The sequence below is a fragment of the Haemaphysalis longicornis genome, unplaced genomic scaffold (genome assembly GCF_048455015.1).
Source record: "Haemaphysalis longicornis isolate Haplotype H1 unplaced genomic scaffold, Haemaphysalis longicornis Haplotype H1 scaffold_9, whole genome shotgun sequence".
Classification (NCBI taxonomy): domain Eukaryota; kingdom Metazoa; phylum Arthropoda; class Arachnida; order Ixodida; family Ixodidae; genus Haemaphysalis; species Haemaphysalis longicornis.
In genome coordinates this window covers 63,559,570-63,580,275 of record NW_027526460.1, presented here as the reverse complement: position 1 = coordinate 63,580,275, position 20,706 = coordinate 63,559,570, and the positions used below count along the sequence as shown (strand labels likewise).

Below are 20,706 nucleotides of genomic sequence, written 5' to 3'. Positions count from 1 at the left end.
TGACTGCAACGGGGGAGACAGAGAGGGAGCCGTATCTCTAGCCCGCACAAGTGTGCGAACCGAACACAACACTACGCACCTCACCCGCATCAACTTCAACGCACTCCCTCTGCAGTGTGCAAGAAATGGAAAGGGTGACGAGGGGACCGGAGTGACGTTCTCCCCGCGTGCGGTGGGAGTGAGCCGCGTCGCAGGGCGCCGCTAACGATGCCTGGATGGGCCCCGCACGCAATGGCGTAGCTGGGGCCCAGCGGCGAAGGCCAGGTCGTCGGCGCTTTGTCGCGACAAGTGGCCTCCCGGGGTTCGAGGCACGCGCCGCCATCGATTGCCCCATGGCGGAACTCTCGTCCGCCGCTGCCTCTGCAAAGCCGGCAGCGGCACGCGACCCAGCGCTCGTCCGCGTTGTTTATTTTTTTATCGCAACCTTTGTGCGGCTTCCGGAACGTACGGGAGAATACAAAGCGTCCTGGACTACGCGCGAGTATTTCGTAGTTATCTTTTTTCTTTGAAGAATCTCGTTCTCCGTTTAGGCGGAAAGGCCTCAAATTTCTTCCTCTTCTTGACTTTCCCATGAAGTCAATGCCTAACTATTCTATTACTGTAAGGGCTAACGTTTATTCTTTCTGTGTGTCAGTGACAGTGAATAAAGGAGTTCTCGATGGTGGTTCGTCCACGAGGCCTAACGTCGTGTACCTCCCGTTCTCGTTATTCTACCCGCGGCACGTGCCCTCATGAGGTTGATTCAGGATCGCGTGGCTTAGACAAACGTTGGACCGTAGCGATTGGAATGGAACCGTGTTGTTTGTCAATTTGCCTACGGGGTCGCTCCTACCCTGATCACGTGTATAATGGAAGCGACTTTGGGCGTCTCTAACCGACTTTTTGTTAAACGCAGACACAAATTTTTATGAGTACGTATTATAGACAAACTCCGCCAAAATGACAACGACTGTTACAGTAAAGATAACCGCCAATGTTGTGACCGTACGCAAGTACTGAAAACAAGCCTGATTGCGTCTGAATGAGGAATAAAGTTTACTTTCATGGATCCTGCCGCGGTTACGTACCATGCTAATCAAGGAGATAAAAGCAGTATGTTGTAAAACGTGATCCGCAGTATCGTTTGCACTGGTGTATGTGGAGCGAAGTAAGGATAATTTGAACCAAATATGGAATGAACAGGGCAGTGAAACCGCAGCTTATCTATGGCTAAAAAACGTAAACAATTACACGACTAAATTTCCCTTCCAATTACCGCACTTCACAAGCGATATCAGGCCATGGTAGTTTTCCATTTTGTTTAAAAAAAATCAAGATTAGAGATGAATAACCTGCAGATGTGAACTACCAGCAGAAAACTTCTACCCTTATTTCACAACGTGCACATGTAATTACGAAGAAAGAACGCGATGAACTAAGTAAACTATTCAAAACAAGCTTACCTGAATCCAAACAAGAAATTATCAAAAGCAAGCCATCTAATTACGTAATAGAAAAGCTGGCAGGGGCTATTAACGATAACACTGTCTAACAATGAAATCACCAAACAAAAATGACATTTAATCTGAGCAGCTAGGTTATCAGCATAAACAGTAAACAGGTCCATAATACGGACTTTAAACTAGCCCATTGCTATTATCCAGGTTACAACAAAAAAATACAAAAAAATTCAGAAATACCAAATAAAAATTATCATTCAAGGCACACCAAAGAAATTAACACTATACTCAAATTTCATGTTTTATGCACGCGTACCTTCTGTACACATTTTATATCATTTATGTACAGTGACTGTGTCCCTTTTATCTGTTATACACTAGTACGCACGGGTCGGGGCTTTTTTTATTTCCCTGTATGCATATTTTGGCTCCCTAACAAATGAAGGGAATTTTTGAAATGAAAAAGTGCATTAGGGACATTCATCGCCGAAAACAGAGGAAGATAACAGAAAAGAAGGCGGTACAAAATACTGCTGCTTCCAGATGTAATCAAAGTGGTCCAGTAAAGGAAAGCCTGCCTCATGAGAAACTGTGAAACCATGCAGAGTTTTAAAAGCACAGGCTGTGTTAAGACGCTTAGCTAACCCAAGCCGTTGTTGAGGGAAAAGTTCCCCAAATAAAAACCTTTATAAATGAAACCAGAATACAGGAGAACTATTTTTGTTACCCAGCTATAGGCGTGGGGCGCTGGAATGCGAAAGCCAACTGTACCAATCGGATACCCCATGCCCGTTGCGTTCATCGATATAAGTGACTTCGTTGCCTTGTTTACGAAAGCGGTATTCGCGTCAGGTAAGAAGTCGCGCAATTCTAAGTGCGTTCATCGTATTTTTTACGCTGATATGAGAGAGAGAACTAACCACACGTGGTACCTTCGATAAAAGCACGGTAACAATAAGTTATATCGCGGCATTATATGCAATTCCCGCGCGGAAGCTCCTCAGATGTTCCGAAATCGGTCAAGCTCCCGACCCACAGCGTCTAGTTTGAAGCACCCTGATTACGGCCCTGGTATTGGCAAGAAGGCTACGATTGGGGGGATTTTCTTGTACACACAGTTTTCAAGCAACATGATGCCTATATCATCATAAGCCTATCTACGCCCACAGCAGGGCAAAGGCCTCTCCAAAAGATCTCCAATTATCCTGATCCTATGCTAACTGCAACCAATTTATCCCCGCAAACTTCTTGATCTCATCTGCCAATCTAACTTTCTGCCGCCCCCTGGCACGCTTGCCTTCTCTAGGGATCCACTCTGTAACCCTTAATGATCAACGGTTATCTTGTATTCGCCTTACATGCCCTGCCCACACCCATTTATTTTTAATTTCTACTAATAAGTTCTTAACACGCGTTTGTTCCCGGATCCACTCCGCTCTCTTCTTGTCCCTTAAGGTTACATCTTCATCAATCATCAATCATCTTCCGTTCTGATACCTATGTAGACGTCAGCTAAGAAGTTTGTCTCATATTCGTGACGTAGGCGGTTTCAGAGACCTCAGCGGCATTTTCCCACCGTTTTTCCCTTCACCATATATATACATATATATATAGCCCCGCTGCTGGGAACGATTGATCATATATTAAAACACCGCGAAGGACGAAAACGCTGCAGAGGGCACGGGAACATGTATCATTTGTGTTTTGATTTCTCTCTTCTGGCTTACTAGGGGAAAAGTGTAAGCGGTGTGCTTAAAGCTTACTTCGTGACGATAATAAGCGGAACTTTCAGCGTAACCTTTCTCTTTTCTTTCCCAAACGAAAAACACCAACGAATTCATGCTGGGCTAGTGCGTCACAGGGCCTCACCGTCCGGGAAGAGCGCCCTCATCTTGAGGTAGGACGTGGTGAGCCGTATGATCGAGGCCTTGTCCAGCTGGCTTGTGATGGCCGCCGGCAGGGGCAGCAGCTGCCCGAGCTCCACGAACTCGGCGTTCTCCTTTTCGCGCCGGGACCGGGCCGCGTTCTTGGACTTCTCCTTCATCCTCCTTCCTCCACTCCGACACCAGGACGCAGCGCCCGCGCCTGCGCCAAAGCACGTGTAAGCATCGGGAAGACGAGAGCCTGTTACGCTGGCGATGTTCCGTTCCAAGATAAAGAGGTACAATATCCGCACTTCTGGTGCGATACAGAACGTTAATTAGGTGTGTTGATATGCCGCGCCTCATCTCTAAAGTGAGTTAAACGATTTCAAACCACCTGTATACACAAATACAATGCCCAGAATTGAGCTTAGAGAACATTTCACAGTTAAAAGGATCACACTGGTCTGGTGCTCTAACCAAGGGCGTTCGCTCCAAAACAAACCCTTTTACCCCTAGGCTACTCAGACCAAACAGCGGAATCCTTGAGTGAAAGAATAAGTGAAAGAAAAGTTGAGTGAAAGAATAAATGGAGTAAATGTTGTTGGGCAAGTTGGCACTCAGCGGTTGAACTCATTACAGCGCAAAGGCAGGCGAAGACCAACGGGGGGAGAAAGCATTTACTTCCCTAAACCTTTTGGTTTCAATGTTATCAATGTTCTCAAGTGGAGAGACATGAACGGTCCTGCAAGGGTAATTAAAGAAGTTGGTGAAGCTTGCACTAAGTTGCAGAAGACTTGAGCCATAACGAAGCTGCAGAATTTCTTTCTACCTGAGCACAGAAGGGCACATCACCCCTCAATTTTACACGTTTGAAATTGCTTGTTTACGGGTTCCGTCGTCTCTTTGCTCTGTGCTAGTAGTAGTCTACGTCATATGCATCGATATCGTCGTATTCCTCATGTTAAGCGTTACATGCGCGGTAGCGCTTGACGACAGCTGGGGCACAGCGGCGGCGCGTACGTGCGCGACGCATGCGGGGCGATCCTGGAGTCGCGTCGAGGTTCCGTAGAGCAGTTGATGCGCCAGCTGTGGCTTTGTTGGTTGCTAGACAACGTGAGGCGCTCCTCAAAGTTTTCACCGGTCTTTTCTTTTCTTTTCTTTATTTGTTTTGCTTAACTCACTGCGCGATCTGGGGACGTTACGCATTACGTGTTACGCGTCACACATTAGAGCCAGCTACAAGAGGTCCGCTGTTAAGAACAGAAATGCGATAAAGGTCAATACACGGAATGTAAGCCAGATTTCGTTAGCACAAGATTAATAGATTATTGAGGAACGTTGTTTAGATGGTGGTTGCAGACAATGATAATTAAACAGGTGAATCAATTTTGCTAGAACGCACTAATACACTGTGAGCGTCTGAGTCCCGCCGCCGCCAGCATTATCGTCATCATCGTCGCTACATTCACACACCTCATTTCGCGGACATCTTTGTGCTACAGCAGCTCAACTTGGGTGGCGGATAACGTTAAAGGGCTTTTTAACCTTTCCAGCCCTTCTGTGCTTATGTCAGCTGTTTTTGTCGACATCGGGCCAGGATAAAGTGAAACATTTGATCAGCCCAATCCTTTTGGAAAGGACACAATAGAGCATTTGTGCTAACTTTTGCTGCAGCCATTTTCACAGGAAATTAAATCAAATAATCTTGCCTTACTGTTCTTTGCCTTCAACAGTGCTAACCGTTATCTCCGGCTAATTTATTTCCCGGACGCATAATTTATGAGCCGGAGCTGGCAAAATGTTTCATTGTTAAATTCAGGGGAATTTAGGAATTTCACGCTTCAAGAGCTTCTTCGTTCTCCAAATCAGCATTAGTGCACATATATATTAAAATTTTCCATTACGCACTAACATTTGCGCGCGCAGAGTATTTGTGTTGTAGATCAAAAATTTTATTGTTCAATATGCGGGCGGTTAGCAAATTCGCACTTCACGCGCTTTTAAAGACGGTATTCTTTCTTGGGCTACTCAAGCCCAGGAATTTCGGTCTATTTGTGTGTATGTCTGTCCCACGATTTATCCAGCCGGCGAAAGTTAAAGAACTTCTGGAACGAGATGCTAATATCGGCAAAACATTTTCAATATACTAAATCTAGAAACATTTTCTATATGTGTAAACATTGTTAAGCTGTTAAGCACAATAAAGAAAACCATATTCGCATGTGAGGAAAGACATGAAAACGTAACCGATACTTGCAGAGTTCTTTTTCATAAAAATAGATGTGTGCTCAATTTTTACGATTTCCAGTTTTAGCCACACACTACAAGGTCAACTATCCCTCTGTCGAAATGGCAATCATGGAGGAACTCGAAGCTTTCCAAAATCAAGTCCAATATTAAACAAACCAACCCAGAATGGAGCGGACCCTATTTATTTATGATGGTTATAATGATGTTAACGGTATTCTTAACTGTTTCTTATCGGGACGGTTTACTGCATTGCGATTGTGTTCTCTAGTTGTTTACTTTCACGGGCATTCCATGGCTCCCTCTAGCGTTGAACCGTCGTCGTCGTTAGACGGAAGGGTGCATTTTCTGTCTAATTTTGCATGTCCATGCACCCCTCTCCAAATCCAGACTTCTTCAACCGTGCGCGAATGGCCCAAACGAATAGGTTGTCAGCTTCGTGGGGTGAAGGACCCGGGTTCGATCCCCACCACGGGAAGCTTTTTATTTTTTTCTTCACTTCACCCACGATCGTCATCGTCAGAGAAAGTTGGCTTTCCCGCGCGGTTTTGGGTGGGGTACAGTCTACAGATGACATCAGCGAGAGGCTGAAAGCTTCGCTTTAAATGGCTCGCGCACCAGCCTCGTGCTTTTGGCTGGAACAGCAAATCCCAGCAGACGGCGCGTAACAGTGCGAATGCGGCAGAATTGAACAAAAGACCCCAAAAGGACAGGAGAGGCAGAAACTTGGCAGAGGCGGTAGATGACTATAGTCTTTCGACGGCATTTGCGGCGACACCAGCACATATATAAGCGGCCAATCTTTTTTTTTTTATTCTCAGAATCAGCCAAAAATGAAGTTTTTGCTATCTTCCACAAAATACCTAAGGCGGAACAAACATGTGTCCAAGCCTAAACTTCCGAACTTCCCGTACATTTGAGCATGAAGCTCTTTCTTATGTCCTGCTCAAATATATCTATACGCACGCGAATGTAAGCCACTGGGGAAATGTATGAGAGCATATTCCTGGGAAGCTGATTTTCCCTATATACAGAGCGTCAATTCCCCGCGTTTGTCAGCAAATGCGAATCTACTCAATAAATCTGGAGAATATGATTAAGGGTAGTTATTTTTTCAGCCAAAGGCTTTTCAACTCGTCAAACGCAAATGGGGGCCACTTCCGGGTGTCAGATACGGTCCTTTCCTACTTTGCAAATTCCCTAATATTTGGTATAACTTTAGGTCTTTGCAAAAATGCCGCGGAACGTTGATTGTATTTTTATTTCCGCAGTATTGTGTTACTGTCTGCATATCAAAGTATCTCTAACCTTTTGACATGGTTTTCTTGTTGTTCTGGTTTTTTTTTTTTTGAGTTACGGTTATTCGATCCAATAATCTTCCAAATCTTCTGCTTGGCTGTTGATTGGGCGATTGAATCGATATTACCTGCTTGGTTGTTCCCCGGAAACCCAGGAACACTTTGATTTATTGTAAACACACTAAAACAAAACAAAATATGGGTTCTCAAGTTACTGTTCGTGCTTCACACCGACATTCTGTGTGCAGCGCCTTGAGTAATACAATAGACCAGGAAGCGGGAGAATAATAGTTCGCTATAACAACATACGTTACAGCTGAAGATAGTCTAACATTCCTCGAATCACCCGTCGATGCAGCAATTCCACCCAGTGCAAATATGTTTTCCTTGAACTAGCTTCTCTTTCAAAAAAAACTTCATGTGAAGGAGATTGTCTTTATACATGTCCCTCGAATTACGATGTCACTTCACGCACTCTCTGCATGCATTTCCTCCCAAGTTATGCTTGATTCGTTGCCCGTTTGCGGCATTCTTCCCTCTTTTTAGCCAAGGTGGCAGTCATTCCTATGGCTGAATGCTGTATTATTCTAAATTAAGTGTGTCGCCTTTCCTTCGGTTAGAGAAAATGACTTATCTCTCCTTTTTCAACGACAAACAAGAAATTTCGTAATAGGCGGAATTGAAGCAACGCTCAGTTGAAATAAGCGGTCAGTATCCTCCAAGCGGCCACACAAAACGTGCCACATTGCGGATAATTTATGCAGCCTGACAACCGAATAAAAGAAATTGGCATGAAACGGAAACAATGTAATTTGTTTTGTAAGAGATTTTAAGCGTACTCTTGCGATTTTATATGGGTTGGTCCTTTCGAGTTTGCTTCTACACCAGGCTGTTGCGCACTGGCTTCGAATTTTTGTTTTGCTCAACCGAATACTCCCTGTGGTCACGTCAAGTGCATTCAATTACAGATACAGAGCAGTTGAAATTACTGTGGGGAGCTGCCTTCGAGAGCACAAAGCTTCTGAGGATATAAGTACATATATTAGCATTTGTCAGCCTGATACAGTGTATCGTGAAAGATTACTTTTTGTACACCTTTCTCCAGGCTACCTGATTGCGTCCCGTGGACGGGAATTATTCCCGGAAACATTTTTTATATTTTATATTCTAACCGCGCTGCGGCAACCCCAGCCGTCGATCCAACGTGGTGGTGGGAGACCAAAGACAACGTGAACACATACAACGAGATAACGGAGTGGTACAGACACGAGAGGAGAACGATGCCACCGCCCCACCCGGCCCGACCAGGGAGGAAGCGGTGCTGTATCGGCAACTGCAGACGAGCACGCTACCCACCCCAGCCCTAATAAAGCACGTGTGCCCAGACCAGACGTGTACACGAGTCACCTATGCCGCACATGCCAGAAGGAGAGGGCCACAACGGCTCACATCCTATGGGACTGCAGCACAAATCCACACGAAGCGGCAACGAGGAAGACGATCCCGCCACTGCTAGAAGCAGCGACTAGGAGCTACGACAGAGAGACCCAGACCCAGGCCGTCCAGCAGGTCTCGGCCGCACTCGAAAGGCAGCGACCCAGCGAAACCGAGGGAAGAGTGCCAGCCCAAACCAGGGGCAGGCGTGGTCGACCCGAGGAAGTATCGGGGCCGCGGACGAAGTAGAGGCGACACCAACTCAGACGACGTCAAGGCCGCGTCGCGGCGAAGTACCCTAACAAGAAAAGGGCGACGAACCGTCTGCAGGCCCTATCAATAAAGTTGTGGTACCGTACCGTATATTTTTAATGATAACCTTCCGATTGCGGATAGCAACATGCCAGCAGACCTAACAATTTTGGAGAGTAAACTTGGATACAAAACGTTTTGGGGCTATAGCGACCATGTTCCCCCCATCTGGAAAAAGTCCACACGGGAAAATGTTGTGAGTACTCCCTGCATGATAATTTTTTTCAGAAGCTGTTTCGGCATGCCAGAAATATAGTGGTCGACTAATTTTTCGGTTAAGACGACGAATTCAAACACGTCCACAAAGTAAGGGTGATAAAAATATTGAGCCTGAAAACACGGTGCTCTGAACGTGCGTAGTTTTTGAAAGATTACACAAATTTTCCGGCAGTCCTAAATATTGGAGTCCACAAAAATATTTGTCAGTTACATCTGCACGATAGCCAGGGTAGTACGTTCATTGAAAACTTTTTTGGTCGACTAATGTTCACGTGTATATTATGATCACTCCGGGCCCCGCCCATAATAACAGTTTGGAACGCTGTTGTGAGCAACATTCCTGCTCAACTACACGTAAAGCAAACACATCAATATGCTGTCCTTGTTTGGACGCATGTCCAAGCACGTTTGTTTTACAAACGATAAAGGCGAAATCAAATCTGATCACCCCTTCAAACAAATCACGAAACTGCGTTCCGTGTCGAGTGGCATTTTCTCTGAACTGCAAAGCTTTTACAGGGTCAGTTTCACCTTAGTTGCAGGGCGTTCACTTGCTTACTCTATGGGAAAGCTCATAATGCACTTTTTTCAGAACTTACTGCTCTTGCGAGGTTTGATATACCCATATGCGATTTATGAGATTAAGGTGTACTATTGTACTGCTTATTCATGATCGATGGGTCTATTTTCTTATCTAGAACGGTCCCTTTTTCGCGATTTTCAAGTAGCCGTTCTGACACAATGGCAGGCCAGTTTCATGCACGCCCCGTGTGTCCAGAAATCTTCTCAGAGCTTTTCGGTCGGCCACCAGTCTATGGGGAAATGCATTAGTATTCTGACACCACGCCATCAGTCCCACTAAAAAAAGCTTCGGCTTTAATAAACCAGGGTTATCGGAGTCAGATCCTGCGTACTCCGACTTTGCCTTTTGTTTCATGGTCGACGCCATTCGCGAAAATCACCTCGTGGTGTCTCCCTGAGCCACCGATAACTTGGTAAAGAGGAAACTGCAAGCAGCGGAACATCGGGAAAAATTCCCTGTGTAGGCAGTAACTGCTGCAGGGAAACTTCTTGAAAACATCTCCCGAACCCATCGGGTGAAATTACGCTGGCAAGAGCAAACTGGCTCGTGATAATAAATGGCTATTAGCAGCTGACACGGAACGAATTGCTCCTTAGCATACCCACACCCTGTTCACACTCGCCCGACCAGCTCGGCTCCGCAGGCGATGAATCTTCCGCTTCAGGCGGCCCCGTTTCCTCGAAACGGGAAATGCAGTTCCGGCCGAGCTGCGTGCAACAGCGGGGGCACAGATCTGTGCAACCAACTCGACCGTTTCCCACGCGCAATCTTCGTAGTGTGCCTTAAGTTTTGAAGAGAACGAGAGTAAGAGTTAGAAAGACAATTAAGGTTTTGTTTTGATCAGGATTCGTGCAGCTGCGTCATATGCCGCATGAACGACCTCGGGCGGCCGCCGCGATTTACGGGACACTTGTGGATTCAAGGCGCCTTCGCCCCTCCGCACACGGCGCCCTCCCCAGGACGAAGTGCCGGAGTCTGGCAAATGGCGGAATACTGGAAACGGCCCCATCCTGTCCGCTGGTTCATTATTCTTCCTGCCACTAAACTGCACACGAGAGTACGCGTAAAGACGCCCTTCATTTTGTGGAAGATACACCTAATAGACTCCCTCCCGCAGGATGTTTCTTCATATTTTCTTACGAGAGTTGATTTAAAAGCCATGGGGCTCAGCCGCTTGTGGTGATTCACCGCCGTACAAAGAAACACTTCACTCATTTCTGCATGGTTTCTTCGAGGAAGTCGTTTTTTTTTACGTCGTATGTACGCGTACGAGCATGCATGCACTTCCCAGCCGTGGGTATAAACGTAAACGTTTTGCTGTCTGTGCGCAGCTCGCACATTTGAGACATCTATAAAGTTGCGAACGCTTGGTCACGTCCACGCTTGTGAGCGGGCCCTCGTCAGCTCGTACCGCGCCAGTCACGCGAGCTATCACAGCCGAGGGGTCACGTGCAATGCTGTGAGAAGCATACCGTTGGTTCCGACCCGACGATACATTCCTTTACCATGGACTGCGGCTGCTGTTACTTTGAGAAGCACAAAGCCGGGAAACAGGATACCGCCCTTCACACGCGAAGCTCGGGTACGAGGAACTCCACGACTCCAGCGGAAATGGGCCTTGACCTGTAACGTGACCTATATACATCGACAGTGCCCTACGAAGAGCTTTCGTTGCAAACTTTTAATGCGGGTTGAACGAGACGCTCTGGAGATGGCAACGGGGGTGTGCTGCCATGGTGAAAGCAAGCTGGGGTTAATCATCGATGATCTTGTTTGTCGACCACGCAATTTTAATCTGTACGAAACCGAAAACGTCGTCTGTATTTGCCCGATATCACTCGATGAGGTGTAAAAGGCACAAAGTTTTCGCTGTGATCTTTATTTCCCACTTAAACACACGCGGGAAAAATACTGACTGGTAGCAAGACACAACTGGTTCAGTGCGGTGAATTTTAGTTGTCCTCTTTCCGGCCTCATCAGCTCAGCAGTAACGTCCACGTAGAGCACGTAATGTTGGCCTGATACTCAGCTATTTATGACTGCGCAGCCTTCAGCTACCACCATGAGTAATTAAGAGAAAAGCGTGATTGTGTTGTCCAGCAAAAATCGGGAACAATGGACAGATAATACCGACCGAACTTGTGCTGATATGCACACAAAACTCGGGTACATAGCGTGACATATGCAGCAAAACCAAGCTCTAAACTCGCGAGTCGAGTAGCAGTGTAATTCGCTGGGAAATGTTCCAAGAAACAGGCCACTGCCTTGTAATAAAAGGGTTGAGCCAGTTAGCCACTCTCACAGAAGGCTACCAAACTCTTCTTGGCTTCCTCAAAGGTGTTTACGCAAATGGCCCGAAATTCGCATGCGTTTCTGTTTTTCCTCTCCCATTTTTCGGTTCCCCTCTCTGTTATTCCATCACTACCAATCCCTCAAGTTTCGATAACAAACCTGGCTGTACTTCTTGTGAACCTGTTGTCCTTTCCGTTAGCTTTTCTCTCCGTTCCCCTTCCTATGTTTGTGTCGATATTAAATACACACAATGTTTTGTAATTATGATTACCGATTAAAACGTTTTCAGCTACGGCATGACAAAATAGGCGTAAGAAAAGCCGAGATTGTGAGAGTTTTACAAATTCCTTTTTACGCAGTGTCCATTTATTTGATGTACTCACGTGTGTCAACTACTTGCATATAAATATTTAACCATGATGCTGATTACTGCCCTCTTGTTTATAAATAAACGTCCCAGAACAAAACAATAATGAATCCCACTTTTCTCGGGATAATAACAAAATACTCTATTTCTACACAATTCGCAACTTTGGAAATAGACATCTAATGTACATGTATATGCTCAGAGGCCCAGATGGTTCCGGCGGACTTCGTGTAATGACGAGCCCTCGGTAAATTTTGCCGAGAGAATTAAAAACGTGCGGCCGAAGTCTCCGCAATCTCTTCACACATGGAGCGCAATGTTTTGCACATGGTAGTTTTCCTTGTGTGGATAACAGCGGCCCGCAATTATGCGCTACAAACGACATGCTATTTCTTCTCATATCCTCAATATTAAAATGTCTTACTGTGACGTTCAGCTGAATTGAGCTGTTGGATCATGCCTACGTTGTGTCGTAGATATCTGGGCATGGAAGTGCGTAAAATCAATCCTAGCTTGCAAGGCATGCACATTATCCATCTGGATTCGAAAGACAGGACAGACGACGCTCACAATCACCTTTGTGTCCGAAAACATGCAACTTCGTCAATCTCCCTCTATATGTGATTAGGATGACTGAACAAAACGACAGTGTTTTTGTGGTTCCGTATGGTAATAAATGGCCACCATAACAATATAAAACAAAGTAACAGAAAAGAGTGGAGCAAGAGTGTTCTCTCATCGATAAAAATACGACGAGCTTGTTTTACGACCAGCAAAATTGAAATGCAAGAAAGATGTGCGGATGAACTGTACAGTACGAGCCACAGAACATCGCTTTGTTTTGTGCAAAAAAGTATGTACATGGGTCCCAGGACATAAGGGCGCATGTTTGTAAGATAGAAGGGCAAATGCGGCAATATGTTTTAAAAAAATGTTGTGTACAAAAAGACGACCCTGCGCAAATTACGACATTCCCTCTCACTCGTGCAAGGGTTCCCTTGCTTCGATAATACTGTTGTTTTGTGCAGCCTATTTGATCCAGCATCGGTGAAGCTTACCGGAGTATGACAATTCTACGGCCAAATATACCGATTCCGTCATGCACCTCCAGCCATTTTAAATAAGGATGTCGCCTAACAGCGGCCACAAAATTGAATTCCAGTGAAGCTGTCGATTGTATAAAAACACGGTTTTCACAAGAAGCTAATACTTGGTTTGGTTTGTCTGATCATTCTGTAATTTATATATCGCCTTCATGGGTGCCACACAGAACGTCCTTCATACATTTCCTGTTTCTCCATGCCGAAAGCTTGTAAACATCAGAAGCCCGTCCGCACCGATATCTGGTAATCTTGGCACACCACTTTCAGCCCTTTTATGGATGTTTACCATGCCTGTTATTTTCTAAATAAGATACAACGCATCAACTACTGGCCATCGCATGCTAGCCTACATATATATGCGCTCTTCCCACTTTGTGCCACCTTGTATATAATTACAACAAACCACTCAACTTAAGTTTCTCGCTGTTTATAGCCAGATACTTAAGTTGAGTGGTATTTGTTTTATCGTCGTACGGTATGCTCCGGTGAACATGGGTACCAAAAACCTTCTGTTTCTGTTTTTTGCGCTCATATATCTATATATATATATATATATATATATATATATATATATATATATATATATATATATATAGACAGAATAAGGTTTGGCAGTCAAGAAAACCTCGAAAAGCAAAGGGCATTTTTTCACCAATTTCTTTCTGACTCATAAAATTCTTCATCTGTTTCTATGACCTAACGCATTCCCCCCTTTGCTTTCGGAGGTTTTCTTGACTGCCAAACCTCATTCTGTCTTATTTCACAGAGCCCCTCATTTCCCATTTCTGATTCCCTATATATATATATATATATATATATATATATATATATATATATATATATATATATATATATATATATATATATATATATATATATATATATATATATATATATATATATATATATATATATATATATATATATATATATATATATATATATATATATATATATATATATATATATAAATCTGTATATATTTGGTGAAATAAAATAAGTCAGCGCTTGTCCTGTGTCTTCTGTATGTGTCACCATGTTATGAGCTGCGCAATCATGTCGGTAATAAATCAACAGCTCGACCACCACTTCACTCTGTTGGATGAACGGTTGGTAAACAACCAGCAGCTGCCAAAATTCTCTGGATGGCTGACTGCCATACGAGTTCAAGTTTGTAGAAAGCTACCTCCAAAACACGAAGCTCGAGACTATTTCACTGACACGGTGAAGTATATAGAAAGACATCTTTGTAAAATAGCTTGTACCAGTATTATTTAAGAAAACAGCAACATTGAACTCCTCCGTTGATTAGGCAAAGTCCATAAGGCAAAGCTCTGTAATGAGCCTGCTGCCAGACCAGATGGCGTTTTCTCATTGCAACTCCTGGTTTCTAACTTTGTACTGTGGACAGCCGTTTATTCTGTCAGCTGCAGGTGACAATTATCTTCGGAGGTCACTGGCCCCCACGTATTGTGAATGTCCTTTGCAGCCGCACCAAGCATCCACAAAAATGCCTTTTTATTGAAAATTACAAAAGCGCATAAGGCAGCCACACCAGGCTTTGGCGATTCTTTGCGGGCTATGGTTGCTTTACAGGGCCTGGGGTCGGAATTGTGGTGCGTATTCAGAGAGCAGCCGATGTTTATATAACCATCGCGCACTCTAAGGGGACCGACTGTTCTGCTTTTCTCAGAAATAACGACGCCGGGCCGACGATTCACAAACACGCACATGGCAAAGAATGGTGTCGGGTCACAAAATCGGGAACCATATCATGACGCATCGCTGTACACCAGCGCCGCACCGCCGGCGTACATGTATACATAACTAAAACCTGAGGCTAAAGGTGGGATGGCCCAGATCATACATGGCCTCGTTCGCACCCTCTTGGCACTTCTTCAGGAGCCGCATTCTACCTAGGCCGCTAGTGGTGACGTTTGTATGGCCATCTGCTTCCTCAGAACGACCGCTTTTGGTGTCAATGTGTGTCGCAGTGACGTAGTTCGCTAGGCCTAGTTAAGTATAGGTGGTAGTGTCAAAGCGGCTAGTTTGGACGAAGCACACGTGGGGATCCGGTCTGCGAGACTGCAACGAGGACCCCGCCACAGTTGCCTGCAGACCGGGTCGGGTATACCGTGTCTGCTTTCGTTTTTTTTTTTTTCTTTTTCTGCCGCCAGCGGCTTCACTAAGACAGGGCGCAAATATTTGCGGCCTTTGATGCCGCGCGGACCGACCACCTCGTCTGCGGCGGTCACCGCCGCCGCAGCTATCACCGGGGAGACCGGGGGCACCGGCGCGTCGCGAAGCGGGCATTATTGTGAGCTGCGATCGGTCCCCGTGGGCCAAAATCCCATCACGCGCACCTGCCGAGACCGACTGACCGCCGGGAACACGTGTGCGCTTGGGAAGCCAACGCCACCTGGACGACAAGGCCGCGTATGTGACGCTTCTTGCGAAACTTATTGAACAGTTGGGGGACGTGACAACTTTTTGCAACCTTGTGTCGCCTGATGACGTTTTTGACCACTAGCCAATCCAATAAGTAGAGCGACCACGAAACAATGACTTTTGGTGCGAAAGTACAGTAGAGGAGTGCAGTGACCTGACTGCCATGGAATTCCAGCTGTAGGACTTTAAACGCGACTCATGAGCCATAGTAGGACTTGTGAGCATGATGGTCTGGTGTATGCAAAATCATGAAATTCGGCAACTGAGGTATGGGCTAGACGCGCGGTGATATCACAAGCTTGAGTAAGTGTGAGATGTACAAATTAATCTCTGCAGCTCGGAAGCTTTTAGCTGATACTTCACGTAGGAATGTCCGCAAACAACACCCCCCCCCCAAAAAAAAAAAAAAAAAAAAATCGAACGAACAAATGTTGACACTATTACCCTTTCACTGACCAGACACTGGTAATAACAAGTTTGTGTTTGCAGGCTTTGTCTGAAAAAAAAAAAACAACAATGCTACGACTACTGACCCTGTGAATAATTGCAACGCTACATTTCTCTGAGTTACGTTACGCTACACTACTTCAAAAATATTAGCAGCAAAGCACGAATGTAATGAGGTACCTGAGGCACAGGCCGTTTTTCACCAGTTTTGGCGATGTAAATAACTCCGTGGGTGCTAACTGCTTGTCTAGACGTTCACTGCAGGGGACAATATCTCTAGCTGAGACTGTCCTCAAAGTGTTAGCCTTTTCGGACTGCTTGACTGCATTCTTGTGGAAAAGCTGACTTGCCGCTTTTTCTCTGTTTTTGTGAAAGCAGTTCGCAGCGCCTCAAAAGCGCTGTGAACTGATTTCGCCGGCGTTAAATAGTGTCCTCGCATCAACGGATGCATATTTAATATCTCTTTCACTTCTATTCCGCTCCTCTTGAAGGCTACTATAGAATGAGTTTTAACGGCAACTAAATGTAATCAGGCCCGTTGCCCATTAAAGAAAGCCCGGACTTAAAGAAAGAAAGAGCACTGGAAGAGAGAAAAATGTTTTAACCGTGTTAGTGAGCTATCTTATGTGCATCAGTCATACTTGGCTTAAATTTTTCAGAGCAGGGTTATATGCAAGGAAGCGGGCCACCAGGCTCCCAAGCCCGATTTTCTTGCACCGCGTCCTACAGCCTTTATCAATTCTCTTATTTATCAATGCCTTTATTCATCTGAACAAGAAAAGATTATAATCTTTTCTGGCGCCCGAAAACATATATGTTTTCGGGCGCCAGATGTAGTTCGTTCACTTACGCCCCTACACCCTTTCCCAATCCAGCTCAACACCGGGCAGGTGACCGAATAGAGTTACCACCAGAAGTATATTGACTATATACGCTGTTTACATCCAAGCTTTGAAAATTAATGTCTACCTCAAAGCGATGCCTGTTGATCCAGTATTTTTACCAACTCTTCTACAGAATTCGCCGAATTCTTCCCTCGCATGTTAGTCACGTTCTACGGATTCGGACCAGCTAGGCAACAGCCCAGGCAGCGCTTCAGTCGGTTCTATGATTGGTTTCTTGCTGTATACACTTACACGCACCGGGTTCTTGGAAAGCATTTTTTTTCCTCTGAAACAAAGGGTTGCGCGGAGGAATGCTGTAATTTAATATCTAGTGTTCAGCGTTGGTGTTTTCCGTCCCGCTGGATTTTCGTCTTGAGGTCTGTGCGCGTTGTTTCAATAAAGACATGAGAAGGGGCGGCGGGTAATGGAGAAGAAAACAGGCAGTGTTGGGTTTGCTGTAAGACAGCGAGAGAGGTGGAGAACATTCGTGAAACGATATATGAGCTTCCGACGTGCTCGAAAAACACACAACAATAAGAGAAACAAATACTCTTAAACAGACCGAGAAAGACAGAAAAGTAGAGAAGGGTAGAGAGAGAGAGAGAGAGAGAGAGAGAGAGAGAGAGAGAGAGAGAGAGAGAGAGAGAGAGAGAGAGAGAGAGAGAGAGAGAGAGAGAGAGATGGATAGTTGATGCCGGCTGCAAAAGAGAAATGCATTCCTCTCCGTTGTTCTTAGGCCAGCAGGAGTGGGTTGCCTTATGTTTTGTTAAGGACATAGGGAGCGCGGGGTTGGGAGGGGGTGGCTGCAAGACGATGAACACGCGGGCTTGCACAGGCAAGCAACAGACGACTAAAGGGGCAGTAGTGATAAAGAGAGGTCCAGAAGCGCGAAGCCACCTTTTGTTTGAATATGCTATAGACGTATAGTGCGCTGTATACGGTGGCTGTGTCTCGGGACGAGCGACCTGGCTCGGCAGTGGGGGGTTACGAAACGGCCCTGCTGCAATAAATCAGTCACCCGATCTGTCTGCCTCGAAGCTCATTTTCAGATGGTGCCGGCGGAACCGCCGAGAGAGGGCTAGATGAACGGCCAGAGCAGCCCTTTTGGCGGATCGCACGTTTATGCTGTTGGGTAGATGCAGAGAGCTGAACCGTGCGAAGGATGCTGGGTCCGATCCCTTCTAAAAGTGCGCGCATTTTTCGCTTACAAAAAAGACCCTCTCAAGCAAAACATGAAGATATCTCCGAGAGCTATATAAACAAAGATAGCTGAAAGTACGAACGCACTGAGGGTGAGCTGTAAGAAAAACTCGGTGCTTAAAGAAATCACTCCGTAATAATATATTGATGAATGCATTTATTCTTGCTGTAGGATCTCTGAGCCTAATGATTTGAAATTAAGCTTTCTCCTTGTGCCTTTCTACTGCCCTTGTTGGGTATACGCAAAGCGGAATGATCTATAGCAAAGTGTCGTTATTTCATACCAATCGTAACGGAGCAAAGTTTCGGAAGACTTGTAAAATGGGTCACTCAAAGCATTTATTATTCTGCCTCATACCTGATGGAAAGCACTTACACTTTTAATATTGTGCCAATATGAGAAACTAAAATGCATCGATTATGTGGCGGTAAGTAGGGTATACAGATTCACAACCCCTAAAGATCGGTAAGCAAAAATATCGGCACAGTACAGAGGCAGGGGTAGTGTGTACTTACGTTTCCTTACTTAGCATCAGCTATCCGTGCTTTTATAGCCAGAAAAAGAAACCATTTTCCATAGACGGTAGGTTCGTTGAGCTAGCAATGATTTTAGCTGTTCTTTTGACAGGATACTATTATACGAAAAGTAGTTTATATGATTCAGTATGCAGCCTGACAGACGCTTTTAAGCAGTAATGGGTAACCATATTATTGCTCTAATTTTCATGTTTAATCAATATATGCATTACCTTAATAAAGTACTCAAGCCCTATGCAACACCCCTCAAACCACACACAAAAAACCGAAGGTTTCCTGACCTTTCTCACTCTTTGCGCTACCAAAAATGGCTGTGAAACTGCCAGTAAGGGGTTGATACTTCCAAATAATAGGTTTAATCAACTTGCTCCACCTTTAACTCACCATTCTCGAACCTTTTTCAAAAGATTAATGCGTTAAAAAGTTTTTTTTTTTTTTGTGATTTCTGCCTCTCGAAACAGTGCCACCCGGGAAATCATAAAAGTGGCGGAAATGCACAGATTAGGAGACCAGTGTATCAGCGTTCAATCTTTCTACCTCTCAACAAAACAACTGGGCTATGTCGACTCGTCAGTCGTGGCTAATAGGAGAGAATCGCTTAGTGTTCCAAATGAGAATATATTTTAAGGCTATCTTTTAAAGCCTCCGATATCTTTTTTTTTTGTTGTCGTTTTTCAGTGGCCAATGCCAGTGTATATGACTGGTGTTGCTTGGAAATAAAAATCCAGTTGGCAGTGTCGCTTCGTGTCGTATTCGTGTTTCTTTTCTGGTCCCCGTAGTTTGTTCGAGCTTTCCACCACCATGGTATATTACCAACTCGCCCAAGCTTCCGTTCTTGCTATTGTCGCGAAGCCCCCCGTCCCGTTTGCTTTTTATATTGTTTAGCATCCCTCTTCGGCCACCGAGGCCCAGCTTTTCTAAGAAACGCAGGCGGAGTGTGTGGCCGACTCGGGAGACGCGGCTCTCGAAGGGGACCATCGGCGAATCTTGTGTTACACGTGCGCACTGGCGTCTCCGACCCCCCGTTGCGCGCCTACGCGGGCCGCTATGTTCTCCGACCCTCGGTCTCGTTCAAACGGCCGCCTGTCTTTTCTCCTTTTCGAGTTTGTATACCTTTACTTTATTCTCCCCAGTAATTCTTTTGCCAGAAAAGGGCGCCTTCGAGTTTGAACTTGTGTCTTCTGTGTGTGATGTGGTCCTTTTCACTTTGGCGGGGACATGTCTGATTGGAGCTAAGAAGCGTCTTCCTGATTGGCTGCGGGTGTGCCTTAGCCTTTTTCCACCCGGTCCGCACACGCTAGGATGCGCTTTTTCCACCAAGGCGTCCCCCCAAAGCAAATATAACGCGGCCCCTCTGGCGAGAGGGCGAGCAACACCAGGAGAGCCGCTTGCTGCCGATCGTCGGGGCCAGACGCCGGGAGCCCTTCGCCCGCCAGCTATGTCCCGCTAAGTGCTCTCAATCTTTTGACTGTCTTTTTCATCTATGTAAAAAGTGTAATTGTGTCAAGTTTGTATGTGCTAAATGTCACCAATGTCATCAGTAAAGTAACCAAGTTAACTTTAAAACTTCTTCGACGTCTCGACTTCTTCCTGCAATCTTCATGCTACAGTAGCGGCACTATGTAACCAAAAAACTCCGTTACACTATTATGGAGCTCACATCTTGAGTTGGAAACTCTGCACCGAGGTTAATATGCACAAAATGTTAAAAACTCTCAGAAAAGCTGGCCGACTTCTGCCAGGGTTTTTATCTGCTGTACACGATCTGCTCACTGGAGTTCGAGTGCTTTCAGAGTGCGGGTCCACTGCGAGTGTTTACCCCTCAAAAAAAAAAAAAAAAAAGCTCCCTTGGATAGGAGCAGTCCAACCGTTCATGTTACTTGCTGGTCTCGAAGCTCCCTTGCAACCAATCCAGTTTCCTTTGCCTGGTGAATTTCCTCACTGCGATATGTTGCCTCGTGTGGAGCTCCCTGAACATTTTTTTTCCCCTAGCGTAGTCGGAATGGGTGAAATTGCGCTCGCTCTTGGCCA

The 20,706-nt window shown here is 45.4% G+C and overlaps 1 protein-coding gene across 1 annotated transcript in view; it reads right to left on the bottom strand.

Annotated features, from left to right (window-relative positions):
• Sim (bHLH transcription factor single-minded) overlaps positions 1–20,706 on the bottom strand; it is a 78,196-nt gene that overhangs the window by 44,424 nt on the left and 13,066 nt on the right. The window contains exon 2 of the mRNA XM_077685578.1: positions 3,309–3,524. Within this exon, the coding sequence (XP_077541704.1) occupies positions 3,309–3,483 (175 nt within the window). The 5' untranslated portion in view covers positions 3,484–3,524. The remainder of the gene's footprint in view (positions 1–3,308; positions 3,525–20,706) is intronic.